Source organism: Protopterus annectens, chromosome 1.part1 (assembly GCF_019279795.1).
Source record: "Protopterus annectens isolate FY-2018-M chromosome 1.part1, PAN1.0, whole genome shotgun sequence".
Lineage (NCBI taxonomy): Eukaryota > Metazoa > Chordata > Ceratodontiformes > Protopteridae > Protopterus > Protopterus annectens.
In genome coordinates this window covers 846,699,456-846,726,730 of record NC_056726.1, presented here as the reverse complement: position 1 = coordinate 846,726,730, position 27,275 = coordinate 846,699,456, and the positions used below count along the sequence as shown (strand labels likewise).

The 27,275-nt window shown below is 41.3% G+C and overlaps 1 protein-coding gene across 1 annotated transcript in view; it reads left to right on the top strand.

Moving 5' to 3' along the window:
* The window catches only part of LOC122815150 (probable E3 ubiquitin-protein ligase HERC1), a 5,886,073-nt gene that overhangs the window by 3,441,278 nt on the left and 2,417,520 nt on the right, over positions 1-27,275 (top strand). The window contains exon 40 of the mRNA XM_044087407.1: positions 7,093-7,820. Coding sequence (XP_043943342.1) covers positions 7,093-7,820 — 728 coding nt within the window. The remainder of the gene's footprint in view (positions 1-7,092; positions 7,821-27,275) is intronic.

The window sequence follows — 27,275 nt, the reverse complement described above, 5'->3', positions numbered from 1 at the left end:
TACAAAAAATTTTACAAATACAAATTTTACAAATACAAATAATACAAAGTACAAGTATGTTATGCAATGGGAAGAATGAAATGCAATCATATATATTAAAGGTCTTAATGAACTAAATAAGCTAACTTTGAAAAAAAGGCCTGAGGAGAAAAGCTCCAGGGCTAAAACAATTTACAATTACAAATATTGCATAGAACTAATGTGTTATATAAACACGTATATTATAGTTTGTGTCTACCTGGAAAAGGGTAAATTAGAAAGAGTTTAAGTTAGAGGTTAACTCTTAGCAATACAATGGAAGGTCAAAAATGTTAAAATGAATAGTGTAATATTTGCAGAGTAAAGGGAAAATTTGTTATTTGGCGAGTTGAGGTAGGTGCAAGGGTAAAAGTGGTTAAGGAAGGTTAATGATAGAGTAAGGTACTAACAGGTTAGTCTGGGTTGGTACAAGAGCAAAGCCAGAATTTATTAAAGTGTCTTAATAGTTGTTTCTTAAAGAGTGGAAGAGTGGACAAAGAAGAGATATCAGATGGAAGATTGTTCCATATTTTACCTACTGAGTTAGAGAAAAGGCAGTTGCCTCTTGAATTATTAGTTTTGGTAATATTAACAAGTAGTTTATCAGAGGAACGTAGTTGTTTCAGGTTTGTGTAGGGAGTCAAGAGGGTATAAAGAGCTGGTGTTTTAGTAGGTTGGTATAGGATTTTGTGTGCTATTAAAAGTTGTTGAAAAATGAGCTTGTTAGGGAGTTCCAGCCAGTGTAGTTGTTTAAGGTTTAGACAGTGGTGGGTTCTGAATTGGGATAAGGTGGCAAATCTGGCAATATTATGATAAGATGTAGTAAGTTTCTTAAGGTTACTTTTAGATAGATTAGTATAAATGGGGGAGGCATACAGAAGGGTCGAGATTAGGTGTGTTTGGGCTAAGGTTGTTCTAGCTTCAGGTGTGAGGAAGGGCTTTATTCTGTACAGGGATCCTATTTTCTTATTAACTGCTTTTATAGTACTGTTGATTTGAGTATCATAGTTAAGATTGTTATCAATAATAACTTGAGAAGTTTAGTTGTGGAATCAGGAGAGATAATTGTGTTGTCAGTTGCTGTAATACAGAAGTTTAATAAAGTTGATTTACGTGTAGGTGAAAAGAGTAATAATTTTGTTTTCTTAGGGTTAAGGAGTAGGCAGCGATTGGAGAACCACTGTTCAACAGTTGAGAAGGCTATTTGAGTTTGAGTCTGGAGTTCGGTTTGAGAAGAAGCAGTGCAAATAATGGTGGAGTCATCTGCGTATTGTATGCAGGTGGTGTTGGGTATAGATGATTGGAGGTCGTTGATAAAGATGGAAAATAGGAGTAAGTATTTATCTCCAAGGGCTTCTACCTCATCCACCTTGGTATCGGAGTCTTTTAGAAAAAGGCCTAAGTTGGATATGAAAATATCCCAAATCTCTTCACCCTTGGATCCAAGGAATTAAAAAGCAATGGATATGACTATCTCAAATCTGACATAAAAGCAATCAGATCTGACTGCCTCTAGTCCTGTAGTTCTCCCTAGGACCAGATACTCACCTTCCATTGATCCTGTACCTTCTAGGATGCTTTCACCCTTTTTGGAACGACACTGGTTCAAGTCTCCTTCTCTTTACCTCGACTTGTTTGTCCATAAGTTTGATGGAGGAAGGTATGGAAAGAATGATGTGGAAATTCATCTCTGCACAGATTCAGATGGGTGTCTTGCTGACTTCTGCCCCTTCAGGTCAGGAGGCCCATCCATCGACTACACCCCCAATTCAGCCTCTTCCTCTGACCCCTTTGGTTGTTTCAAAGTCCCTGGATCCGACCGTCAGGGGTCCATCTGTCTCGGATCTGAAGATAACATTTGAAGATAAATGCTTCAGATCCAAAGCTTTACTCTGAGTGCTCTGGTTCAGATTTCTTCAGATCCAGGTGACTCTTGGAGCCAAAGCTTCTCTGTCAGATCTGAGGTGTTGGAGTTTACTCCAAAGTTGTCAGAGCTGACTCTGCCCCTTGGAGCCTCAGCACTGAATAGTTCAGCTCAGGCTTTCTCCTCTGGGAGCTTGCCGTCAGAGCAGAGGAGGTCAGTGGTCCAGAAGCTTGTCTTCTCGGCACCGAGGTCTTCTATCTCTCCAGGACAGTCGGCCTTCAAGGTTGTGAAGAGGGTATTCTCTGCTCCAACAGGAAGGACGGATCTGACCCCCTCGGAACCTCAACCTTCTACCCTGATGACTCTGCACTTAGAGCCTCATCATTACCACAGGAACAGCCAGTCTGAGATCCCCAGGCTTTCCAGCAGGGTATTATAGTTTCTTCCAATACCCAGAACACCCCACTGTGGAGGTCCATAAGAAGAAGTGCAAGAGGAAGCATTTGGACTCTCCACAAGAGTCAGTCACGGAGGATACGGACTTTGATGAAGGTGAAGGGTCCCCATGATCACCTCCAGAAGACATCTCATTTGGAGAAATCCTTGAAATCTTAAAACACTGAGGTGGTTGGACCCCCAGCAACCCTTCATCTGAAGAGTCAGTATTCCTGGAGGATTTTGATACTGGCCCATTTCCCTCCTGTCTTACTCAGCCTGCCGATGAGCTCATTAATTTGGTCTCTTGGTGGCTGTGGAAGGAACCTGACACAGTTGAACCCATACGCAGAAGACCAGACAAGATTCTGGCACCACTTTCGGGGAAGGAGTTTTGAGCTAAAGGGGTGCCGTTGATGCCATGGTTGTGGTGTCAGCCACCAAAAAGGAACTTTCCAAACAGAGTTCCACTGTTCATCCCCCTAATAGGGAGTCTAGGGTGATGGACAGGTTTGGGAAGCATGTCTATGGTCACTGAATTATTTGGCACATTTTACTAGGTTACAGAGGGATTTGATCAAGGAACTTTCAAATACCCTCTCAGGATCTGTTTCTGCAGTGGTCCAATCATCCGTAATTTCTCAGATGGCTACCATACAATCTATTTTGAATTCATCCATGAGGCTTATTATGCATGTAGCCGATGGTGCCTCAAGGGCAGCGGGTTCAGGCATTTCCATCAGGAGACATGCCTGGATGCGATTATATGATTTTGTGGAGCCCTTCCGGTCTTCGTTCATCAGTGCTCCCTTTTACAGCACTTCCTTGTTCTGGCCCCACAGTGAAAAAAACTTTATCCAGATCTGAGAAAAATGGAAAGACCCTGTCTGCAGTGAGCATACATTTTTCAACTTCTCAGAGATTGTTTTCTAGAAATTAACGAGGTGGTTGAAAGATGTGGTTCAGAAAATCCCAGAGTCCTTTTCAGGACACACGTTGAAGTTCACCCAGGGGCAGAGATAGGAAATTCTAATAGTCAGTGCCACCCGTGCAGCAGAGGAGGCCTGCAAAACCGGGGGGCCAGAGATTCTTTCTTGGACAGACCCCCTACCAGCACTCCTGCAGGCAGTCAACGGTCAATTATCCCTGCACCAAAGAGCCTGGTTAGACATAAAAAAAAGATATTTGGGTGCAGAGGATTATATCCAGAGGCTATATAATTCCATATTTAGATGAATGGCTCATCACTGCCCTGACCAGGCATCAGTTGATAAGGGCAAGAAATCAGGTTCTCCAGACTTGCTCTCATCTCAGAATAACCATAAACTATGACGTGTTAACTAGAACCAACTCAAAATTTGGAATTCATAGGAACAGTTTTCAATAAAAACTCAATGAAAGCTTCACTGCCCTTCTCAAGAGTACAGACTATCAGATAACAGGTCAGAAAAATAATCTGCACTACCAAGATTTTAGCCCACTTGGTCCTTCAAGCTCTAGGATCAATGTCAGCGGCCATAACCTTAGTACCTCTCGCCAGATTTTTTTTCTCTTAACAAGAAAGTGAGAGAAATTATTTTTCATTGATGGGGCCAGCCTTGATGCAGTCCTTTTGCTTTTCCCCTAAGTAACAAATTCAGCAACTACTTGGCCATAATCCCCCCACAGGGGAATCACCGCGGAATGCTCTACTTCACAAATGGCTCCCCAGTCTACTTTATGCCTACCCACTGATCCAATTAATCTCAAAATTTTTGCAGAAAGCTGCCAGGTTGAAGAGCAAAGTCATCCTCATTGCACTCCACTGGCCTTGACAGGTTTGGTTTCCCTTCCTTTGGCATCACTTACTTCACCAACCTTGGATTCTGGATCCAACTTCAGACCTCCAATCTTACCTGATCGGCAAGATCCATCCAGACATTTCAAATCTCAGGCTGATGGCCTGGTTTCTCCAGTTCTATTAATAGCCAGACAACTGATGCTCTTTTCCCTTGTCTGACTTGTACTTTTATCTTCCCACAAACCTTCACCATGAAAACTCTATACAAATAAATGGAAAAGATTTGTTTACCGAGCACAACAAAATCGTATTGATCCTTTTTCAGCTTTGATACATATCATACTCAAGATTTTAGCTTTAATTTTTAAAGAATGGGCTAGTTCCTCAACCATTAAAGTTCAGTTAGCAGCAATATCAAATTTTCAGATAGGATTTGAAGGCCTCCCAGAAATTGTGCAGAACTTTCTTGCAAGGCACTCTTTTTTTGAGACCTCTGTTTAGGATCCATGGGATCTCAGTTTGGTACTGCCGGCACTAATGCATGCCCCCTTTGAACCAGCAGCTAAGTGTGAGCTTAAGTATCTTACTTGGAAAACTGTTTTCCTAGTACCCATTACTTCTGCTAGACAAATTTCAGAGATTCAGGCCTTGTCTTCAAAACCTCCATACTTGATCTTTCACAAGGATAGAATGATGCTATGAACAAATGCCTCCTCCCTTCCCAAGGTGGTGTCAGCATCTAATAACAGTCAGTCCATTAATTTACCAGTACTCTTTCCAAATTTTGCAAACAAAGGTGAATACATGTTACATTTATTGGATGTTCGCAGACAATTACGTTTTTACCTATGTAGAACAAAAGAAATCAGAAAAAACAAACCAAATGGATATTACTTACCACAACCAGTACAAGCTCATTCAGCTAGGTCCATGGCAACTTCTTCAGTCTCTCTATCTAGAACGTCCATGGGCAACATATGTGTAGCAGCAATTTGGGCCACTCCTCACACCTTTATTGCTTATTACAAACTGGATCTATTCTCCAGGGGCAGAGTATCATTTGTTTCAACTGTGCTCAGCAATATCCTTCCTTAGAGTCCACCTGGGATTGTAGGTAGCTGGGGACTCTTCTCCCATCAGTTGAGGATAAAACGAAAATTGACAACATCAGATAAAGAGGTTATGTATTTACCATGATGATCCATCTGTGTTGTCCATTTTCATTCTTCCTCATCTTCCTGCCCAGTAGCCCCCATCCCTTCTGTTCACAAACTTCTGGACAAATGAGCTGTTAGAGGGATAGCATTGTCCTATTGTCCTTTTATATTGAGCTCCATATATATATATATACATATATATATATATATATATATATATATATATATACATATATATATATATATATATATGTGTGTGTGTGTGTGTGTTTTCTCTATTGAGCACATGCAGTTTTATGTCTCCTATATTTAGGCATGTTAAACATTCCTTTTTCTGGTAAAATCAGCTAACAAGATCTGAGGCAGCTTAGGGTTTGTGCATTATGGGTAAGGGAGAAGCTCGAGACCTTTTTGGTTACCACAAGCTTTAGTAACGGCCGAGTCAGATCCGAGAATTGGATCTGAACCCATCAGTTGAGGAAGAAAGAAAATGGACAACACAGATGGAACATTATGGTAAGTACATAACTTCTTTTTAAGGATGATTATTTATTTAATTGTTGTGTTGTGTTGTCAGTTTAGTGTACTGGAAGATAACTCTGTGGAATAAATAATTCATGGACTTGTGTCTTTATTACCTAATGCTGAAGATGAAAACAAGACAAAGATATTACCCCTTAAGTTGCTGATTGTTGCAGTATGGACTGATACCATCTGAACCAATGTGTTTGAAATGTATGGCAGATGAGTCCTGTCAAGGGGCATTTTCTTTTCATCTTGTGAAAACATGAGCAGGGCTGTCTCCAAACTGCCTTAGCATCTTATTTGTAGAATTGTTATTCATATCTACCTTTTTTCCAGCTCTGTGGCTTAAAAGTGTGGAACCCTGACTGCAACTTAGAAGACTCGAGTTTGATCAGTGGTTTGGGTGCTTGAGAAGTTGGGTAGGGAGGGAGAGGTGGGACTGAGTGACTTATATCAGCTTCCCGATTGGGGGTGTGTGGAAACTAGGTGGAACTTACGTCTGAGCATATCACTGTGGTTTAACCACTGATGTAGACTAGGTCATGCAGGCATGCTGCCTGTAAGGAGGTAGGGCTTTGGCTAGATCACACAAGCCCATTGCATACATCCACCTTAGATGCTGTAGGGAGGTATGATTATAGCATAACAGGTAAATCCCTGATGAATAGGTAAAAACAGATGTCACTCAGCAGGGACTGAACTGTCCAGACAGATTATAGAGAGGTGATGGTTGCCAGGCATCGGTACACAAATGATAAATAAATATATTAATTGCCTTACATGGGAAATTGAGTAATTCCAATATTGGCCTGCAATGAGCATGCATACCTGCTTGACATTTTTTTTCCTCTTTGATTTAGAAACCTTCATTTCCTTCAGGCAACTTGATGAATGTCTATCTCATTTTGTGCATAGGGTGTAAGTACCTGTCAGATAGCTGAACTGTGATAGCAAATTGCAGTTAAAGAAGTTGTAGAATTATTTTGTAAGACATACAAGGTTGATGAGTATTATTTTTTCCTTTATTTTCACCCAGTTACAGGTTTTGTCAAAAGATTTGTGAGAAAAAAATCTAAAATGTAATTGGTGGTTGAAAAAAGGAGGAATGTTAGAGTCTTCTTGCTATCTTTTTTCATTAATTTATATTATGTTTGTTTCATTGCTTATTTTTGACTTTTCCTTTTTTTCTATTATCTGTTCATTTGCTTTTCTTTCTCTTTATATATTTTCTTCTTCTACTTGCTGTGTTTTATGTCTTCATGTTTTATTGCTTCAAATTGCTAATGAAGCTTCCTCAATTGTTGGTCACCCAGTGATGCTCCCATCTGTCTATTGCAACCTGTGGAGAGGACGCAGTTTGATATTTCCAAGCTGGGAGAGCTGAAACCATTTACTGTCCTGGATTTGATATATCTCGTTAGAATTCAAGATGAACATAAGTGGTTTGACACACAGGCACCAAGAAATATTGTGTATGATGAAGTCTCAAATGAACTTGAACGGAAACTTGATGAAGAAATTGCAAAAGTTATGACAGCAGAGGATGGGCATCATAAAGAGCCTTTACCATCAAAAACCACACATTCATCCAATAGCTTTACGAGTGAAGGCAAGCTTGAATCTTCAGCAGGAGCAGATATTCTGCTAGACAATCAAGAAAAACTAAATAATAATAGAGAGCTGAGGAACCATGACACATTCCTTATGGAGATGAAGGCTGTGCAACTGTCATACCTGTCTTTGGGTGCAATGAAGTGCCTCAGTGCTCTGCTTAGTTGCAGTCAGTTTGGTGACCTGTTTACAGTTGCTTGGATAACAGGAAATAATGAACTGCATGCCAAAAGATCTCCGTGTTCAACAAATGTTGAGTTTCAGTCTGTTTTACAGATCCTGATAAAGTGCATGGTGAGGAAAGCAGTTCATCCCTATCCCGTTAAACAAGTCACATCACTGGCTGATGTGGAACGTGCTCAAGCTGTGATCTTCAAAGCCATTTTGGAATCCATAAAAAAGAGTCCTGATACAGATTGCCAGAGAAAAGGTGAGTGCAATCTTGCTTTCTTTTGTGAGTTTTATTATTTGTTCTGTTTATCCTGTAATCTGTTTCTTTAATCACTTTATGTATGGATGGCTTTAAAGTGTTTATTGACATGACAGTGCTGGAGTCATATTTCTCCCCAGTTTGCACGCACACACACACACACACACACACACACACACACACACACACAAAAAAGAATGGACATAACTGTGTTTTTTGTAGCTTAAGCTGAGCTGAGAATGATCATGTCTGACAGGAGATATGGGCTAATTTATTTTTTCATTCGTTCATTCATTCATACCTGTGTGTATTTGTTAACTGGGTAAGCGCTCTGGACCAAAGACCCTTTACAAGCACAACCTGGCCCAGATGGCAGTAGAAAAGGCAGCATTGGACAGTGAGTTCATAGAATCAAATAAATTATGATAAAAGAATAATGAGTTACATTGTTACACAATAATTACATTTGTAACAGTCATAATAAACAGATATAAATGCACTGGGATACAAATTACAGGATACTTGCCTTTTCCCTTCCCAAACAATATTACTTAGTTTAAAGCTTTATCTTATTATTTTCTCCTTAATTGTGATTTAGTTGTTTGGGCTACACTAAGCATCACCAAGAGAGCACTGTAAGCATCTGTGTTATTTTCACTGGAAAGTTATCCATAGAATCCACCATTCTTTCAATACAAAGTACCTTTAAAGCCTGTAATCTTGGTAGAATTTGTAGGATTCACACTGTTGTTTCTTTATCTTCCTCTTTGTTAGATGAATATTGTTCAGCACTGTACAACATTCTATCATTTTGACATATCACGTTTGATATATTTTGTATTTCATTAATTGCAGCCGTACATTTCCTCTAAATCAACTAATAGAGGCTTACTAGAATTTTAGAACGATGTATAGAAAACTTGTCATTATTAATAGATTTATCACATATTCAGTTGGACGTTCTTGAATTTTTATGTCTTAATCTGGTGAGAAAACTAGGCACAAAAGGTTCCTTTTAGGGGACAACCTGGGAGGTCCAGCCTGTTAAATATCTTGCTATGAGACAAAGTTTCCAAGTGAAATAGAGACCACTAGCTGCTCATACCTTCAACATTATGTGCAAAACTGACCGATGTATTGCAATTAAGTGACATTTTCACTTGCAAAAAAAAAAAATCAGAATCAAACTGTTTACAGAACCATGTGTTTTGCTAGCACAAATCCTTTAGTTCATTAATTTTAACACATTTATACTTGTCATACTTGTTTACTTCATCCATTTTCAGTGATTGTGACTTCTAATAATACCAATATAAAATAAAACTTCAGTATGAGACTGCTAAAGTTCATATCTCTCTTCAGCCTTCTTTTTCGTCAGAAGCATGCATTTACATTAAATTGGCTAGATACATTTACATTAAATTGGCTAGATACATTTACATTAAATTGACTAGATACATTTACATTAAATTGACTAGATAGCACCTAACAGAACAGTAAAGTAAAAGAAGTATTTCTGACTTGGAAGAAAAATTAGTCAAAACACACAGTTTCGTTTTCCGGTTACATGCCTAATCCAGGTCAAGGGAGATATTTCAGTTTAAGATGCATTGTTTTGTACAGTGGTTTGCGTTATGTCATCCTGCCCCTTCTGTCATGCACAGTCCATTGATGTTTCCATCCACTTAAGGAAATAACAGTGAAAAGCAGCAAATTATTATGCCAGGAAATCAAAACATTACTCAAACCAATGGATTTATTTCAGTGGAAACAAAAATCTATATAAACCATCCAAGCATAGTTTAACACTGCACTTGGCTACTGGCAAAGGAACAAAACAACAGAAGCATAATACACCAGGTTACTTTTACCAGGATACTATACCGATACAGAAGCAAATTCTGTCATTACTATTACTAGTAAGTAGCACAGAAAAAAATTGAGTAATAAGTATAGGTTCATAGGTTCATAGGTTCATACTAGGCTATCTGCCCAAGGGCATTTACAAGCCTAGCCCATCATTTTGTGGCTTACGCCACCCCTTCAGTATGGGGAACTATACCCATTATTTTGCTGTGCCTCTGTCGAGCAGTGACACTGAGGTAATCCCTGGGGTATATCTGCGATCTCCCATCCATTGGTCAAGATTTCTCTTGAACAAGGCCAGCGAGGTGCTCTGCCTCACATGTACCGGGATTTTGTTCCACAACATAGGGAGTCTTTGGGTGATGAATCTATCCCTCCAGCACGTCCTATTAATAGCCGTGTCGAGGTTTAAGTCTCCGCCCTTGTGGCTCTGATGGATCTAGATTTTTGAGGTGAAGCATATTCATCAAATCTGGGTTTGACATGGCCTTGTATGTTAGGCAAAGGTCACCTCTGAGCAAGCGTGGCGACTGAATAGAGCTGGAGTTCTTTCAGTCGGGCAGCATAGGACAGATTTTGAGACCCTTTATCCTTTTGGTGAGGAACTTTTGTGTCCTCTCCAGCTGCTGCAAGTGTCGGGTCAGATACATCCCGAATGGGGCATTGTACTCAATCATTGGTCTGATGAGTGATGAGTAAAGGGAGACTATGACCTCCCTTGATCTAGATGAGAATCCCTTCATGATAAGGTGGGCAATGTAGAAGGTCTTCCTAACTACTTTAGCTACATGGGTGTCGAATGACAGACTACTATCAACCTGGGTCCCCAGGTCCCTGATAACCTCTTCTGTGCTCAGTGGATTGCCACCTATTTGGTAGCTAGGGGTAACCTTGTTTTTCCCAAAGGGTATGACTATGCATTTTTTGGCATTTAACTTCAGGCCGTGGCTTTGGCACCAGTTATCCGTTTCTGTGAGACCCTCCTGAAGGATATCTGTGTCAGATGTGTTTTCTACTATGGCGCCCAGTTTGCAGTCATCTGCAAACTTTGTCAGCCATAACCCTCCTGTGTTTGCTTGTACTTCGGAAACGTAGATGCCAAACAAGAGTGGGCCCAGGACTGAGCCCTGTGGGACACCACTTGTGACAGGCTTTGAGTCTGACATGGCGCCAGCAACTCTGACCCTGTGGGTTCTGTCACTCAGCCAGTTTGCAACCCATCTTGTGATGTATGGGTTAACATTTAAGCTGATGAGTTTTTCAGTGATACCCGAGTGGGGTATTGTATCGAAGGCCTTAGCCAGATCGAGGTAGGCTGTATGGACTGCCTTTCCCTCGTCAATGGCTTTGGTGACTGTTTCAAGAAGTCAACCAAGTTTAAAAGGCATGATCTGCCTTTGACAAAGCCAAACTGGGTTGGATCCAAAGTCTGCAAATTCCCTATGTCTTTATTTATGAGGTCCATTATGATCCTCTCCATGGCTTTGCAGATAAGGCTTGTCAAGCTAATGGGCGGTAATTTCCAGGGTCGGTGGAGGCACCGCCTTTGTGAAGTGGGACCACAGTTGCAGTGCGCCACTCCTGGAGTGCGTATCCAGAGGTAAGACTTTGATTAAACAGCTGTCCTAGCTGTGGGTTTAATTCCTCATTGAGTTCGTGGAGCACACAGCCGGGGACACCATCAGGTCCCATGGATGCTGTGTTTTTTGCTTTGGAGAGAGCAGTTCTCACTTGGGCGCTGGAGATGTTTGGGGGGGCTGCAGTCGTTTGGTATAGATATCTCTCCTTTTGGGGAGAAGTTTGCACTGAACCTGTCAGCCAGTATGTTGGCAATGTCTGTAGGATCAGTAATCTTCACATCATTTTGAACTAGTTCTGAGCAAATCTGGGAGTTTCCTCCTAGGTTTCTAACATAGCTAAAGAAGGCCTTATGATTGTCTTTTGAGTCTTTAGCTATTTTTCTCTCGAAATTTGCTTTGGATGATTTTATGAGAGCTCTTAGTTTTTACTTATAGTGATCAAGGGTGTCTTACCTTTTAAGGATTTTGCTCTATCTTGTAGTAGCTTCCTCCTTTTATTGTAGAGTTTGTTTATGGCTGGGGTCCACCAGACTGGACGCTTGCCTTTGGTACTAAGAGTCTTTGTTTTGTTTGGGATTGCCTTATCCATGCAGTCCTGCAGGTGCTGGTAGAAGGTGTTTGTAAGTGATTCAGCGGCTTGAGTACTGTTTTCCGCCGCTCGGGGCCTTAAAGGAGACCACACTAGTCTTTAGAAGTGTGAAGTCGGCTTTTGAGAAGTTCTTTACTGTGGTCTTTTTTATTTCAGGTGGGGGTGGGATGAGGACCTCCAGCGAGATTAGTTTGTGATCTGATCTCACCAGTGAGGGGTATACTTCCAGTGTTGAACATTGTGCTCCCATGTTCGTGATGATGAGATCAAGTATGTTATCTCCTCTTGTGGGGATGGTGACAAGTTGTTCCATGGCATTTGAGTTTATGAATTCCAGGAACTTTTGGGCTAGGGTGTTTGGGCTTGAGTAGTGTTCCCAGTCTATGTTAGGGTAATTGAAGTCACCTAGTATGATGGTGTTTGGTGATACATTTATCCCCTCTAGTGTTTTCAGGAAGGGCATGTGAGGTTCCTGAGTTTGTGAGGGTGGCCTGTAACATGCTACAATTTGCAGAGCAGTCTTGCCTATGGTTAATTGCACCTGGATGGTCTCCGATGCATCGTGCGTTGCCACCAGTCTTGAGGTGTGGGTGTCCTTGATGAATATGGATACCCCCCCCTCCTTTCTTGGTATTGTCCGGATTTTGGGGCCGGAACGCATGATATGAGGTAAAACCTGATAGCTGGGGTGCTCTCAGGAGCCTTGAACCAGGTTTCTGTCACAGCACAGACATCGATGTTCTCCATACTGAGAAGGGCCTCGAGTGTGTGCATTTTGAGATTTAGACTTCTGGCATTGAGCAGCATTACCCTTAGTTTTTTCCTTTTTTTGTGTTCTAGGGTGGTAGGTTTAGAATTTGAGCCTTGCCTAAAAAAGGCACTATGGGGGTGGCAAGAGCCTTTGCCAACATCCGGAATCCCAGGGGTGACAGGTGCAAGCCGTCCCTTGCGAAGCAGCGTGGCTTGTCCAGCATGTCATCCCAGGCAGACAGATACTGGATCCCCTTTGAATGACACCAGTGTTTAAGCCAATTGTTAAAGCTGATCATCTTATCTCTGTATTGTGGCATCACTCTTGGTGAAGGTAGGATACTGCTCAAGGTCAGGGTCATACCTGCCTGGGCTACATAATCAGAGAGCTCCTCAATGTCTCTTTTCATGTAGTCCAAGGAGGTACGTCTCAGGTCGTTTACACCAGCGTGGACAATGACTGAGTCATATTTGTACTTGCTGTTGAGAGACCTGAGTGCTTGCGTTATGTGGCGGATTCTAGCGCCCGACAGGCAGCTTACTGTGACCTTCTCCTTACTCAGTCTGGTGAGCGGGACGTCAGTGTGTCTGACTATGGAGTCACCAATGACTAGTGTGTCTGGCATTGTGTTTGGCCTTAAGGGCTGTGACTGTTTGACACTCTGACTGTGAGGTCTATGTGTTGCAGGTGTTGTGTTCTGAGGTGGTGGTTGTTTGGGTGTCTGTTTTGGTGGCCTCTGCTGTTTTGGTAGATTTTTGATCAGAGCCTCCGAGTATGTCTTTGTGTGTTTATGTGTATGATTTGAGGTTGTAATGGTGCTATGTGGGACTGGGTCTATAGTGTGTGTGGTAACCTTCTCCTCCTGACTGGTCTTGCCAGTCCTGTGTTGAGAGAGCTCAGCCTCCAGTTTGGCCGTATAGTTGCATCTCTCGCATGTATTTGTGTTTTGTGGGAGGAGGAGAGGGTTGTCTGTGTACATGAGGCAATTGTAACATTGCCTCAGTATTCCCAGGTTCACCAGCTGAGCAGGAGAGGACACTAGCAACTGATCCCTCGACATGCTAGAAGGATAGACAAAAACTTTAAAAAGGATTCAGGGGGACGTGGGTGACCGAGAAATGGGGGTTACCTTTTTGGGGTACTATCTATGACAAGAGTGCCATATCAAGGTAATAAGTACTGTAGGAGCAAGTGCTAGGTTTAACAGATAGAGAATAGTCTACTTGGAGTCAAGTGGAGATGATCTTTTTAGTTACAGGATACGCTGATTAGATCAGTAGTATAGTTCGAGGAAGGTAGTTTTAAGGGAAAATTTGAAGAGTGGACTTTAGGTAGCCCGAATAGTTTAATCCTGCCTAACCGGCGCTGCCCTAGTGTGCAACAGTGGCAGCTCCACGCTAAATCGCGCTAACGCGCGTTTACCGTGTTTTATACCAGGGGGCTGGAAAAAGCTAGAAACTGGCCCAAAACGACCAATAAACTACTAGTTACTGGCTGAAACCTCACAAAACTGGACAAAAGGCAGCTCAATGCTTCCCACTCCCACTGGTAAGCAAGGTAACTTCCTCTCCCCAAATAAGGCAAGGAAACAGTACACAGGAACTACAACCAAAGCCCAGGAATCAGCAACTCTGAAACTGGACTAAACTAGAAAAGCAGGAAAAACAAGAGATATTTTTTTTTTTATTCACAAAACAGGCAGAAACAGGTACAGCAAACACTTATAAATGCTGTGAATCAGCTACTACAGCTTACACAGAAGAATTTGCTACAAATACAGTCAAATAGTAACAAACAAGGATTCCAAGTGCAATATTAAGTTAAATGCAGTAAAAACAGCTTCAATGTAACAGAAAGGCAGGCGAAATACAGTCGCTAGGTATTCAGATGTGGAAAGCAACAATAAATATACTTAGTATCAAGAAAAGTCGCTTATTCAGCTCTCTGCAGCCTGGATTACTCTGCTGGCCCACGTGGAGTCTGTGCTGAGTAGGTACAAGCTGAAAACTGTGCGTTTACCGCGTTTTATACCAGGGGCTGGAAAAAGCTAGAAACTGGCCCAAAACGACCAATAAACTACTAGTTACTGGCTGAAACCTCACAAAACTGGACAAAAGGCAGCTCAATGCTTCCCACTCCCACTGGTAAGCAAGGTAACTTCCTCTCCCCTAAATAAGGCAAGGAAACAGTACACAGGAACTACAACCAAAGCCCAGGAATCAGCAACTCTGAAACTGGACTAAACTAGTAAAGCAGGAAAACAAGAGATATTTGTTTCTTTTTTTTTTTTTCACAAAACAGGCAGAAACAGGTACAGCAAACACTTATAAATGCTATGAATCAGCTACTACAGCTTACACAGAAGAATTTGCTACAAATACAGTCAAATAGTAACAAACAAGGATTCCAAGTGCAATATTAAGTTAAATGCAGTAAAACAGCTTCAGTGTAACAGAAAGGCAGGCTAAATACAGTCGCTAGGTATTCAGATGTGGAAAGCAACAAAAATATACTTAGTATCAAGAAAAGTCGCTTATTCAGCTCTCTGCAGCCTGGATTACTCTGCTGGCCCACGTGGAGTCTGTGCTGAGTAGGTACAAGCTGAAAACGCAGCGTTTACCGCTTTTTATACCAGGGGCTGGAAAAAGCTAGAAACTGGCCCAAAACGACCAATAAACTACTAGTTACTGGCTGAAACCTCACAAAACTGGACAAAAGGCAGCTCAATGCTTCCCACTCCCACTGGTAAGCAAGGTAACTTCCTCTCCCCAAATAAGGCAAGGAAACAGTACACAGGAACTACAACCAAAGCCCAGGAATCAGCAACTCTGAAACTGGACTAAACTAGAAAAGCAGGAAAAACAAGAGATATTTTTTTTCTTTTTTTTTTTTCACAAAACAGGCAGAAACAGGTACAGCAAACACTTACAAATGCTATGAATCAGCTACTACAGCTTACACAGAAGAATTTGCTACAAATACAGTCAAATAGTAACAAACAAGGATTCCAAGTGCAATATTAAGTTAAATGCAGTAAAATCAGCTTCAATGTAACAGAAAGGCAGGCGAAATACAGTCGCTAGGTATTCAGATGTGGAAAGCAACAAAAAATATACTTAGTATCAAGAAAAGTCGCTTATTCAGCTCTCTGCAGCCTGGATTACTCTGCTGGCCCACGTGGAGTCTGTGCTGAGTAGGTACAAGCTGAAAAACGCAGCGTTTACCGCGTTTTATACCAGGGGGCTGGAAAAGCTAGAAACTGGCCCAAAACGACCAATAAACTACTAGTTACTGGCTGAAACCTCACAAAACTGGACAAAAGGCAGCTCAATGCCTCCCACTCCCACTGGTAAGCAAGGTAACTTCCTCTCCCCCAAATAAGGCAAGGAAACAGTACACAGGAACTACAACCAAAGCCCAGGAATCAGCAACTCTGAAACTGGACTAAACTAGAAAAGCAGGAAAAACAAGAGATATTTTTTCTTTTTTTCTTTTTTTCACAAAACAGGCAGAAACAGGTACAGCAAACATTTATAAATGCTATGAATCAGCTACTACAGCTTACACAGAAGAATTTGCTACAAATACAGTCAAATAGTAACAAACAAAGATTCCAAGTGCAATATTAAGTTAAATGCAGTAAAAACAGCTTCAATGTAACAGAAAGGCAGGCGAAATACAGTCGCTAGGTATTCAGATGTGGAAAGCAACAAAAAATATACTTAGTATCAAGAAAAGTCGCTTATTCAGCTCTCTGCAGCCTGGATTACTCTGCTGGCCCACGTGGAGTCTGTGCTGAGTAGTACTGAGTAGTAAGTATGCAGTATCAGCATCTGGCATTCCCTTTACAAGGGAAATGGCAAAATCAAAGCAAAGTATTAGCATAGAATGTCACAGTCAAAAACATTATAATGAAGGCATAATGCTGTCTGATCAAATTGGTGCGGCTAAAAGTGTTGCACATAAAATGAGTGAAAAGACTGAATGCACTATATAAACTTAGCATGTTATGTTCATTAGCCAAGTACCTGTTTTTTGTTATAGAGGTCATTCTGGTAGATAAAAGAGGGGGACCTTGGGAATTGAAGATGGAATGCAGGGAAATTTATTGGCAAATCATCCTGGAGGCCAATAGATTTCCTGGGATGAATGAAACAGTTTCCATTGTCCTTATATTGAAGCTTAGGGCTGCCAGGCTTTGATTTTTTAACTTTTAATTTCCCCCAAGATCACTAGATGGAGCTCTAGGCCAGGTTTATACAAAACACAGACTTTGATTGTATTCTAATCATTCAGGTCATTTTTGTAAAGATATGTATATATTTTCATTTTTGTGTATTTATTATATATTTTTTTAAAAAATAGAAACATCTTTATCTGTATTTTTACAGTGTTGGTTCACACTATGAAGTAGGTAGCTACTTTTGTATTATATTTTGTGGACCTGATTTTAACAGGATGTTTTAATTGTTTATTTATATGTACTTATTGGTGATTTTGCATTGTACTTCATATATATTCAAGGGTTTCTTTGTAAGCTGGATTCATCTGATGAAGCCTTTTTCAGAACGAAAACGAAGTTATTTGTTGAGCGTTAATATGTTTGAGACTTGCCTTGTGGATTATTTGTATATTAGTGTATTTGGATTAATGCATTTACTACATTCGCCTCATAGCTAGACGTTGTCCCATTCGATTCTCAGCTAGAGTGTCTTCTGTGTGGATGCATATGTGAATTGGGCATGCCTTCGTTGAAGGTTTTGCATCAGGGCTGGTAACCCGGTACGTAAAAATCCACTACCAATCATTAGCGGACTGGAGTTCCGCTGTGGCGATCCCTAACCGGGAAAAGCCGAAAGACACAAACAAAAACATTTACTACATTGCATTTGAGTGCTAATCGTCCTTCTTTGGTGCCCGTTTTTCATTTTTGGTTGTTTTTTTATAATAGTTTTAATCAATCAGGACATAGGAAACCTCTAAACACTGGACCTATCTTGCTTTGGGTTTGTCAAGGGCAGGTCATGCTTACTCAACTTGCTCGATTTTTTTTTTAAAAGATCACCACAGCAGTGGATGATAGCAAAAAGGTGCAAACCACATGGCCAAAGCTTTTGACACAATTTCCCACACAGGCATAGTAAAAAAGATAAATAAACTGGAGTAAACCCTTATGTCACCCTTTGAATTGCCAACTGGCTCAATGATAAGACACAGAAAATAGGGGAAGTTACCTCTACATAGAGACCAGTAATCAGTGGAGTCCCCCAAGGTTCTGTGCAGGCACCAGCCCTGTTTGGCATCTACTTTTCTGAAGTAAAAGCCAATACCAAAGGCTCTGGCTGACTTGGTTGGCAGATGACTGCAGGCTACGAGCAGTCATTGAATCTCCCAGTGTGTTAGCCTTTCTGCTGGAAGGTTTGTCCGAAATAAATGGTGCCAAAATCATGGACTGAAACTAAATGCCAAAAATGCATTACCGTATCCTTTGAGAAGTCCCCTATCCCATGGAGTTGCCACGTTGACTATATGTCCCTTAGAGTTGCCCCAAATGTTCAGGATTTGGGAACTTATGTGGACAGTGACCTAACTTTGGACCAATATGTGTCGATTGTTGTAAGAAAGTTATTTTTTACTCTACAGTTTATAAACAGAGGAATTGTGTCTAGAACTAGAGATGTAATTATTCCCCTTTACTCTCATTGGGCCAGTCATTGAATATAATGCCATCACATAAAACAAAATTCATCCCTGTCCATCTTCAAGGGCAACTTAGATTTATGGGTGGTAAACAAAAAATTTACCCCAGAACTGCTCCCAGTAGTACTAATGGCCAGAGGCAACTCCTAAATGTTTTATCCCATGCATAGGTCCCCTCAAATTATCTATGGCATAACCCGAGTTATTCTCATTAGGGGTAATGTATAATTATTGACCATGGGATGGCTAATTGTTAAGGCCGTTCTCTAACCAAATGGGATATGTTCATTTAAGCACAAAAATGAAAATTGGGTAGGCTTAAAATGGTCTGCAAGGAGAGCTAGCTTAGTACTTTACATATGAACCTGTGTGCATGCTTCCACATGTACAGTGAGGACTACTGTATGAGTGCTTTTTGGAAAATCCAAGAACTCATCCCTGGCCCATACTCTGAATGTCTTTCACCTGTCCTGTAGTGTGTGCCAGTACAACATGGAGTCAGACTGCCTCTTGCCACCAGGATGAATTAGCTGGCATCTGTTACTCATTCCCACTCCCCCTTCCATCTTCTTCATTACCAAGGTTGGTAATTGGTACTGGTTGTCACAGTCAGGACTTTATCTGTTAGATGTATGGGACCCCACCTTCTTCAAGTCATTCCTCATAATTACTTCCAAGACCATCAATGTTAGTTTGTGTAGTAATTGTTTAATTTCTTATTGTTTCATCTTGTTTGAATTTTGAAGTCACTTTTAATGCCTGGTGTGTGTAATATAGCAGTATTTTATCTATGTTTTGTCTTATTTGTTCATGGGTAAATTGTCTTAATTTGGGAGACAATCACTCAGGAAATGCAGCAAACCACAACGAAAGAACAGCAAAAGGCGTGCTGACCAAAAATTTTCACCCTGGAATAATGTAACAAAACTTCACCAAGTAAGATGAATAAAAATCTTGTATTCCACTTCTCTAAGGTTGTAGCAACAATTTTGAAGGTTGTCACGGCAAAATGATGAACAAAGTAGTAAAAGGAAAATCTTTATTCCACAAAACGAACTCCAATTTGGGAGAGCCATTTGAACAGTAATCCTCATGGGCTTGCTTACTGGTAAAGCATTGTAGAGCTTCATAGCTGCTGTTTATCTGTTATTTCTTTACAGGAACCAGAAGACGTCCTGCATGACCGTGATAATATATTGATGTGGGCTGGTGTGAGCCCTGTTTATAAACCGTGTTTGTAAGTCCTCAGTTAAGTTCTTGCCACTCAAGCAAGCTAGTCACTAGTGTTTCATGGCAGCACATCACTTGATACTTCCTTCTTTCCTGTTTTCATAGTAATTCATAGCATATGGGTATTAGTGCCAGTACCATGACACACAGTGGTCCGCTTACACAGTGGTAAAGAAATGTTTGGTTATTTAGTTTTCCCTCCTCTGCTCCTTGACAGCTATATTTAGAGTGATTTTTTTTTAATTTTGTTTTTTCGTATATAGCTGGCTTCATAGTATTGACAGCTGCAGTTAACAAATAGTTGCATTTTTTAAGAGAATGATGTCATTTTGCGGAGAAAGATGATGGCTTATTTGTAGTATATGGCAGCAGACCAGATAGTGGAGTTAAGTCAGTTCAACTGCCTTGAGGCTATTGCTTTTGATAATGAAGCATACTGTGATGTTAATAGTACATCTAGTGTGAGCTGATGGGAAGATATCATGTATAATGAGAATGGTAGAGGTTGGGGGTCACTGTTATTCCCCGAGAGTCTTTTAATGGGAAAATTGTATTAACATTATAGTGGTAGGAATTTGTTTCAAGGTGAGTGGGGTATATAAAGTCAGGAAATCCTTCTATGTGGCACACCTCATCATGAAGGGCTTTTCATCCAGAAAAAAGGAGGTCATTGTCCCACGGTACTCCTCCCTCATTAGACCCATTATAGAATACAACGCCCCGTTTGGTATGTACCTCTCAAGACATCTGCAACAACTGGAAAGGACGCAGAAATACCTCACTAAAAGAATCACAGGCCTAAAGCAGATGCCCTACGCTGACCGCCTTAAAAAAACTCCAGCTATACTCTGTCGCATATCGTCTACTCAGAGGCAATCTCTGCTTAACATCAAGGCCATGTCAAACCCAGAGCTGTTGGACATGCTACACTTAAAGAAATCCCAATCCCTCAGAGCCACACGCTCCAGGGATGTAAACCTTGTTATCACAATAAACAAAACATGATGGAGGGATAGGTTCCTGACCCAGAGACTCCACAGACTCTGGAATAGATTGCCCATACATGCCAAGCAGAGTGCCTCTTTGGCCCTCTTCAAAAGGAACCTTGACGATTGGATGGGAGAAAGGAAATTCACCCCGGGGATCACGTCAGTCACCCTGCTAGACAGGGGTCCAGGGAAGTAAATAGTGTAGGAAGAAATAGCCAGGGAATTGTTATGGCTAGGCTTGTATAGGCCTTAGGGCAGATAGCCTAGTACCAACCTATCAAATTAGAAAAGGGTGTGAGCAGGATTCTTGGGGTGAATATTTATTCCTTAGTTATAAAATAAAAAATCTGGCATTTAGCACAGCAGACTTAAGTTTGGAGCTGTTAATGAAATCTTCCTCTGCCCATGGTGCATGGTTTGATTCCTTCCATCTTAAGTCTTAAATCTCATAACCAGGCAGTAGTCCATCCAGCAACTCCTACATATTCACCAACCAAAGAAAAATGTAGGCAAACTTCTATATAGCTGCTCTCTAACCCAAGCTTGGAATAAACTTCCCTTACACATACGGTCCATTACCCACCCATCTCACTTTAAAAAAGAACACAAACTTCATCTCCTTAACACCAAAACGTGCCCCTATCCAGACCTAACTTAACCCACCTTTCCCCAGCATCTGCAATTTATACTCCCCCAAATTTCACCCATTAATTCCCTTCAAGGGACTAACCTGCTAGGTTTCAAGAAATTATTTTCTGACAGAATCTTATGACAATGTATACTTTCTCTTTGTAAATAACTGGTACTTATACGTAACATTGTCCATGCTTTTTTCTACCTTCATTCTTAGACTTGTATTTTCAGATTTCTTTATGAAATTATATTTTTTATTTCTGTGAATTTTTTATATTCTGTAAATTGTTTGTAATTGGAGCTTTTCTCCTCGGGTCTCCATTGAAAAAGGGTCAAAAGCCCAGCTCGACCAACCCAGTTAACAAATGTCAATAAATAAATAAATATAATAATAGCCCTCCTGGGTCATTCCTAAAAAGGACAGTTTTTCCAATGGGCTTACCAGTCAACAAATAGGTTAAAAAATACCATGTTTATTGGAATGAATCTCTGTTAGTAGTTATAGTATACAGCAAAACCACTGTCTGGCACCTTGGCTGAACAAATTTGTCCTGAAGGGTCAAGGGTGATTACAAGCTGCAGTCAGCAGAAGTTTAAAATTTAGGCAAAATTATTAGAAAGTAGAATGCTGTGACTTTCAAAAGCAGCATCAAAAAAAAGGTTTAATTACACTGCTTCTCTCAGGGTCATCAAATACATGACCCTAACTGATGTATAAGAAGCCTTGAGAAAAATTCAAACAGAATTCCTGTAGGCAGCATTAAAGATGTCAGGTGAAATCCTTCAAAGCCCCCGGGCCTGTGGAAAATACGGCCCAGACCGCAGAATCCTTTATAAACACATTCTATGAACACCTTCAGGAATGCATGGATCATGCAATCCCAGATAAAACCAAGACCCAATCCTCCAAAGGCAGACGTCCTGTCTGGTGGACCACAGCCATAAACAAACTATACAATAGAAGGAGGAAGCTACTACATGATAGAGCAAAATCCCAAAAAGGGAAGGCATCTTTGATCAGTATTAGCAAAAAACTACGGGCACTCATAAAATCGTCTAAGGCCAGCTTCGAGAGAAAAATTGCACAGGACACTAAGGATAATCACAAGGCTTTCTTTAGTTATGTTAGGAACATGGGTGGGAATTCCCAGATATGCTCAGAATTAGTCCAAAATGACAAAAAATACACCGAACCCACAGACATTGCCAACATCCTAGTTGACAGGTTCAGCAAACTCCCCACCAAAAGGGCAAATATCTATCCCAACAGAGTGCTGCCCCCCTGACATCTCAGATGCTCAGGTAAGAGCCGCCCTCTCCAAAGCAAAAAACACAGCATCAATGGGACCAGACAGTGTCCCAGGCTGCATCCTACATGAACTCCAAGAAGAGCTAAACCCAAACATAAAACTACTGTTCAATCTCAGCCTTACTACAGGTTATGTACCCAAAGAGTGGCGTACAGCAACAGTGGTCCCTCTCCACAAAGGTGGTGCCTCAACGGATCCTGGAAACTATCGCTCCATAAGCCTGACTAGCTTGGTCTGCAAAGCTATGGAAAGGATCATCATGGACCTCATAAATAAAGATATTGGGGACCTACAGACACTGGATCCTACCCAGTTCGGCTTTGTTAAGGGCATATCCTGCCTCTTAAACCTGGTCAATTTCTTTGAAACAGTCACCAAGGCCATTGACAAGGGGAAGGTGGTCCACACAGCCTACCTGGACCTCGCAAAAGCCTTCGATACAATACCCACTCGGGCATTATAGATAAGCTCACCAATTTAAATATAAACCCCTATGTCACTAGATGGGTTGCAAACTGGCTCAAGGACAGAACCCACATGGTTAGAATTGCTGGAGCCATGTCAGACTCCAAACCAGTTGCAAGTGGTGTCCCACAAGGCTCAGTCCTGGGACCTCTCTTGTTCGGTATATATTTCTCGGAGGTACAGGCCAATACGGAAGGACTGTGGCTGACCAAGTTCGCAGATGACTGCAAACTGGGCACCATAATCAACTCTCCAGCCGACACAAGCATCCTCCAAAAGGGCCTCATAGAAACAGACAACTGGTGCCAGAGCCATGGCCTCAAGCTAAACGCCAAAAAGTGTATAGTCATCCCCTTTGGCAAAAACAAAGTGCCCACAAATTACCACATAGGTGGTAATCCATTAAGTACGGAAGAAGTAATTAGGGACCTGGGGACCCAAGTTGATAGCATTCTCTCATTTGACAACCACGTGGCCAAAGTGGTTAGAAAAACATTTTATATAGCCCACCTAATCATGAAGGGATTCACATCTAGATCAGGGGAGGTCATCGTGCCTCTTTACTCATCCCTCATCAGGCCCATAATTGAATACAATGCCCCTTTTGGGATGTACCTTACCAGACACCTGCAGCAACTGGAAAGACCCCAAAAGTACCTCACCAAGAGGATTAAAGGGCTCAAACAGATGCCATATGCTGCCCAGTTAAAGAAACTCCAGCTGTACTCAGTGGCATACCACCTGCTCAGAGGCAATCTGTGCCTGATGTATAAAGCTATGTCCAACCCGGAATACGCACTTGAGAGACTTGAACCTCAGCACTGAAATAAATAGGACATGCTGGAGGGACAGATTCATAACCCAGAGGCTCCCTTCACTCTGGAATAAAATCCCAGTCCAGGTTAGGCAGAGTCCCTCACTAACTCTCTTCAAGAGGAATCTTGATGAGTGGATGGAGGATCGTAGGTTTACCCCAGGAATCACTTCTGTGTCACGGTTAGACAGAGGCACAGTATACTAACCTCGAAAAAGGGCATAGCAAAATTAATTTAAAGTGGGTGGCGAAAGCCAAACACACACTGGCTAGGCTTATAAATGCCCTAGGGCAGATAGCCTAGTATGAACCTATGAACCTATAAGGTATAGCTCCAGATGAACAAGATCAGCAAGGGAATAATCACTTTATAATCACTTTATGTTAGATTACCCAGTCCATGCACTTCATGTGATGAGACCGGTTCAACACTAGGCACTTTCATGGCAAGCAGCTTTCCTCACACAGCTCATGCTTCTTTTTTTATCCTCCTCAATGCAGCTCTGCTTCCTTACCTTAGATCTTGTTTGCAGGCATTAATTGTAAGCAGTCTTCACCAGCATGAGAAGATAAGTGTTATTTACAACTTAAGTTATTTGATTTTGGTTCCTTTTTAGCTAAAAGATTCCCATAGTTAATTGTTTACACTAGGATAGTCTGTGTTTCCCTATTTTCCTCTGTTCTCCTGTTATATGCCCACTGGCCTATAAATTTGATTTTTTTTTTAAAGTGTTAGATACATTTTCTTTTTAATGGTTGTTTATATTTGGATTGGTGTGACTTATTATTGATTATTGATTGGATTATGTTTGCTGTTACTGTGAACTTATCCAGTGCTTGACTGTTTGTTGTGGTAATGGATAAGGTCTCATAGCAAATGTGGTTACAGCCACAAGATCCCAACCCAGAACACTCCTAATTTATGCATGGTGTATCTGGGGCTGGATTATCTGAAGGAGCAATGCAAAATTTGTAAGTTCTTCAGAAGAAGGACACTAGAGGAAAATTGGAAAGAACACAAGAAGAACAAGAAAAAAAAGTAGATGACCAGAGGAACAGTCTAGAGGTGTCTGTCTCTCAAGATACCAGTGTCCAAACAACAGGCAGCCATGACTTCCATTCAATCAGCACTGACCCATCCTTGTTTGGAACTGCAACAAGGATCCATCCTCTGGCTCCTTCACAACTCTTCCCTCAGGAAGAGCTATCTACAGAGGTGGTAACTCTGTCCTGTCCTTCTCTGAGGAAGAGCGGGGAATTTTTCTTTGAAATAAGAAATCTCCAGAGAAATGGAATTTAGGCATGCTTTCACTGTTTCTTCCTGATTGATGAGGTCTGTCAGGATTCACTCTTTGTATATAACTTGGAGCACTCATCACAAAAGCAGACATCGAAATGGACATCATGCTATCTCCATCTGTCGTTAGGCTGGACAGGTCAGAACCCCAACCTTTGACTTATTCAGCTCCTTTCCTGGGCACAGCTATGGCACAGAGAGACTGGAGCTACCTGTGATACTGACACAGTGTGTTTTGGTGCCAAGAGGGCGTGACCCTTTGGCACTGACTGCATTGGTCCCATCACTCTCGACATCTTCCTGCTCGCCGTTGAGTGTAGCTAGGCCTTGAGAGGTCTGTGATGAACAATTCAGCATCAGTGTCAGCTCTGATTTAGTTGGGACAGTTACCGACACTTTGGTGTTTAACCTTTTAGTGCTGAAGCCATCTTGGGCTTGGGAGTAGCTTTGGGTCAATATCCCCTCAATTCTGGGACATCATCTGTGTTGACCTCTTTGTCACTGAGATCAGTTTGAGCACTTCATTCTCCAGCACTCACAGGCACTTCATCAGCGTTCAAAGTTTTGATGAGATTAACCAACTTGTGCAAACATCAGAACAGATTAGATAAACCACCTCCATTGGCTCCCTATCTTGACTCCCAGAAGTTGATCATGAGTTCCATCATGAAGGAGCTTCAAACCATCTCAAAAAAGGCACCCTTTGGGGATCGTACCCATCCTTCTCCCACTTGGGCAGTTCTGAACTTTAGCTACCTAGGAAGGGAAGTGCAAGAAGAGGCACTTTGACCCCATGGCAGAGTCTCTTACAAAGGATTCAAACCTTGCTAAAGGGGAAAGATTCCCCACATTCCCCTCCAGCTGGCCACAATTTGGGGAAATTCAGGAATTGAGGTAGAGAGGTACTTGACCTTAGACCCCCTGTACTCTGAAAGCAGTGTGCCTTACCCAGGATTCAAACCTTGATAAAAGGGAGGATTCCCCTCTGGATGACTCCAAATTTTGGGAAATTCTGAAATTAATGAGGCAGAGTGGTACTTTACCCATAGACCGCCTCCCCAGTGAAGAATTTCTGACTGAGGCTTTTTAAACTACCATTTCTACATATTGGGTGATTCCTGCTGATAACTGTATGATCTACCTGGTAGTGGGAATGGCTTGGTGAGAAGTCAGTGTGGCTGAGCACATTACAAGGAAGCAGGACAAGATGCTGCATCCTCCTCAGCAGATGTCATTTTTGAGTAAGGCTTCCCTTGTTGACTCCATGTTGGTTGCAGTAAAGACCAAGAGAGAGTCTTCAGATGCAAACTTTGCTGTCCATCCTCCAAATAAGGATTCAGGGGGTAATACACATAATGGGAATGGAGTACTTTTGTCTTTTTCACTTTTGTCTAATGCATATGAACTTGTTCCAGTGTGACCCAGCTGAGATGACAGTGACAATGAACACTTGCAGACAATTGGAGGTGCAGATGCCCATTATGCCCAACATTTCTACTCTCTTTATGCACTTGTTACATAATGTAGCTGAAGGGGTTACAAGAGCTATGGGTACAGGCATTACTATGAGCCAGTATGCCTGCTCTGTCTTTGTGACTTTAAGGCATCCTTCATAAATACCTTGTTTTTTTTGCAATAAAGTATTACTTAAGAAATAATCATGCATACATTAATAGTAAAGAAAACAAACCATATTAACATTTTTTCATTTACATGTATTACACACTTCACATGATCCAGTGTTGTGTATTTTCATCTGATTCAACCACGGGTTGTCGGATCTGATTGGGTCCTACCTGGGCACCAACTCTGAAGTTTGTCAGTTCCATGGCTCTGACTCCTCTATCATTTTTGTGATATTGCTAATACTAGCTTACTGGCATTTCTCTCCATTTTTTAACTTGGCATTTAGGAGTTAGAGATAGGTAGATGAGTAGTTTGTTAGTTGGTTAGCTATTGAGTAGTATAGCTGTGTTTGGTGATGTTACATTTTATATAATTCTGTAGGACATCATAGTGTTGCTACTAGGCTGTAGCTTAGTGTGTTATAGTTAAACTGCTTAGTGTATGCATGTGTTTGTACTTAGCTTTTTGAAGTATGACAGATGGCAAGGTTTTAAAAAGTGCACCAAATCTGGACACAAGCTACTCCCCCTCTCCCCAGAATCCACATTCATCTTGTGTTTAGTGTTTGGGTGTTACCCATCTGGACACTCATTGCCAGTCCTGTG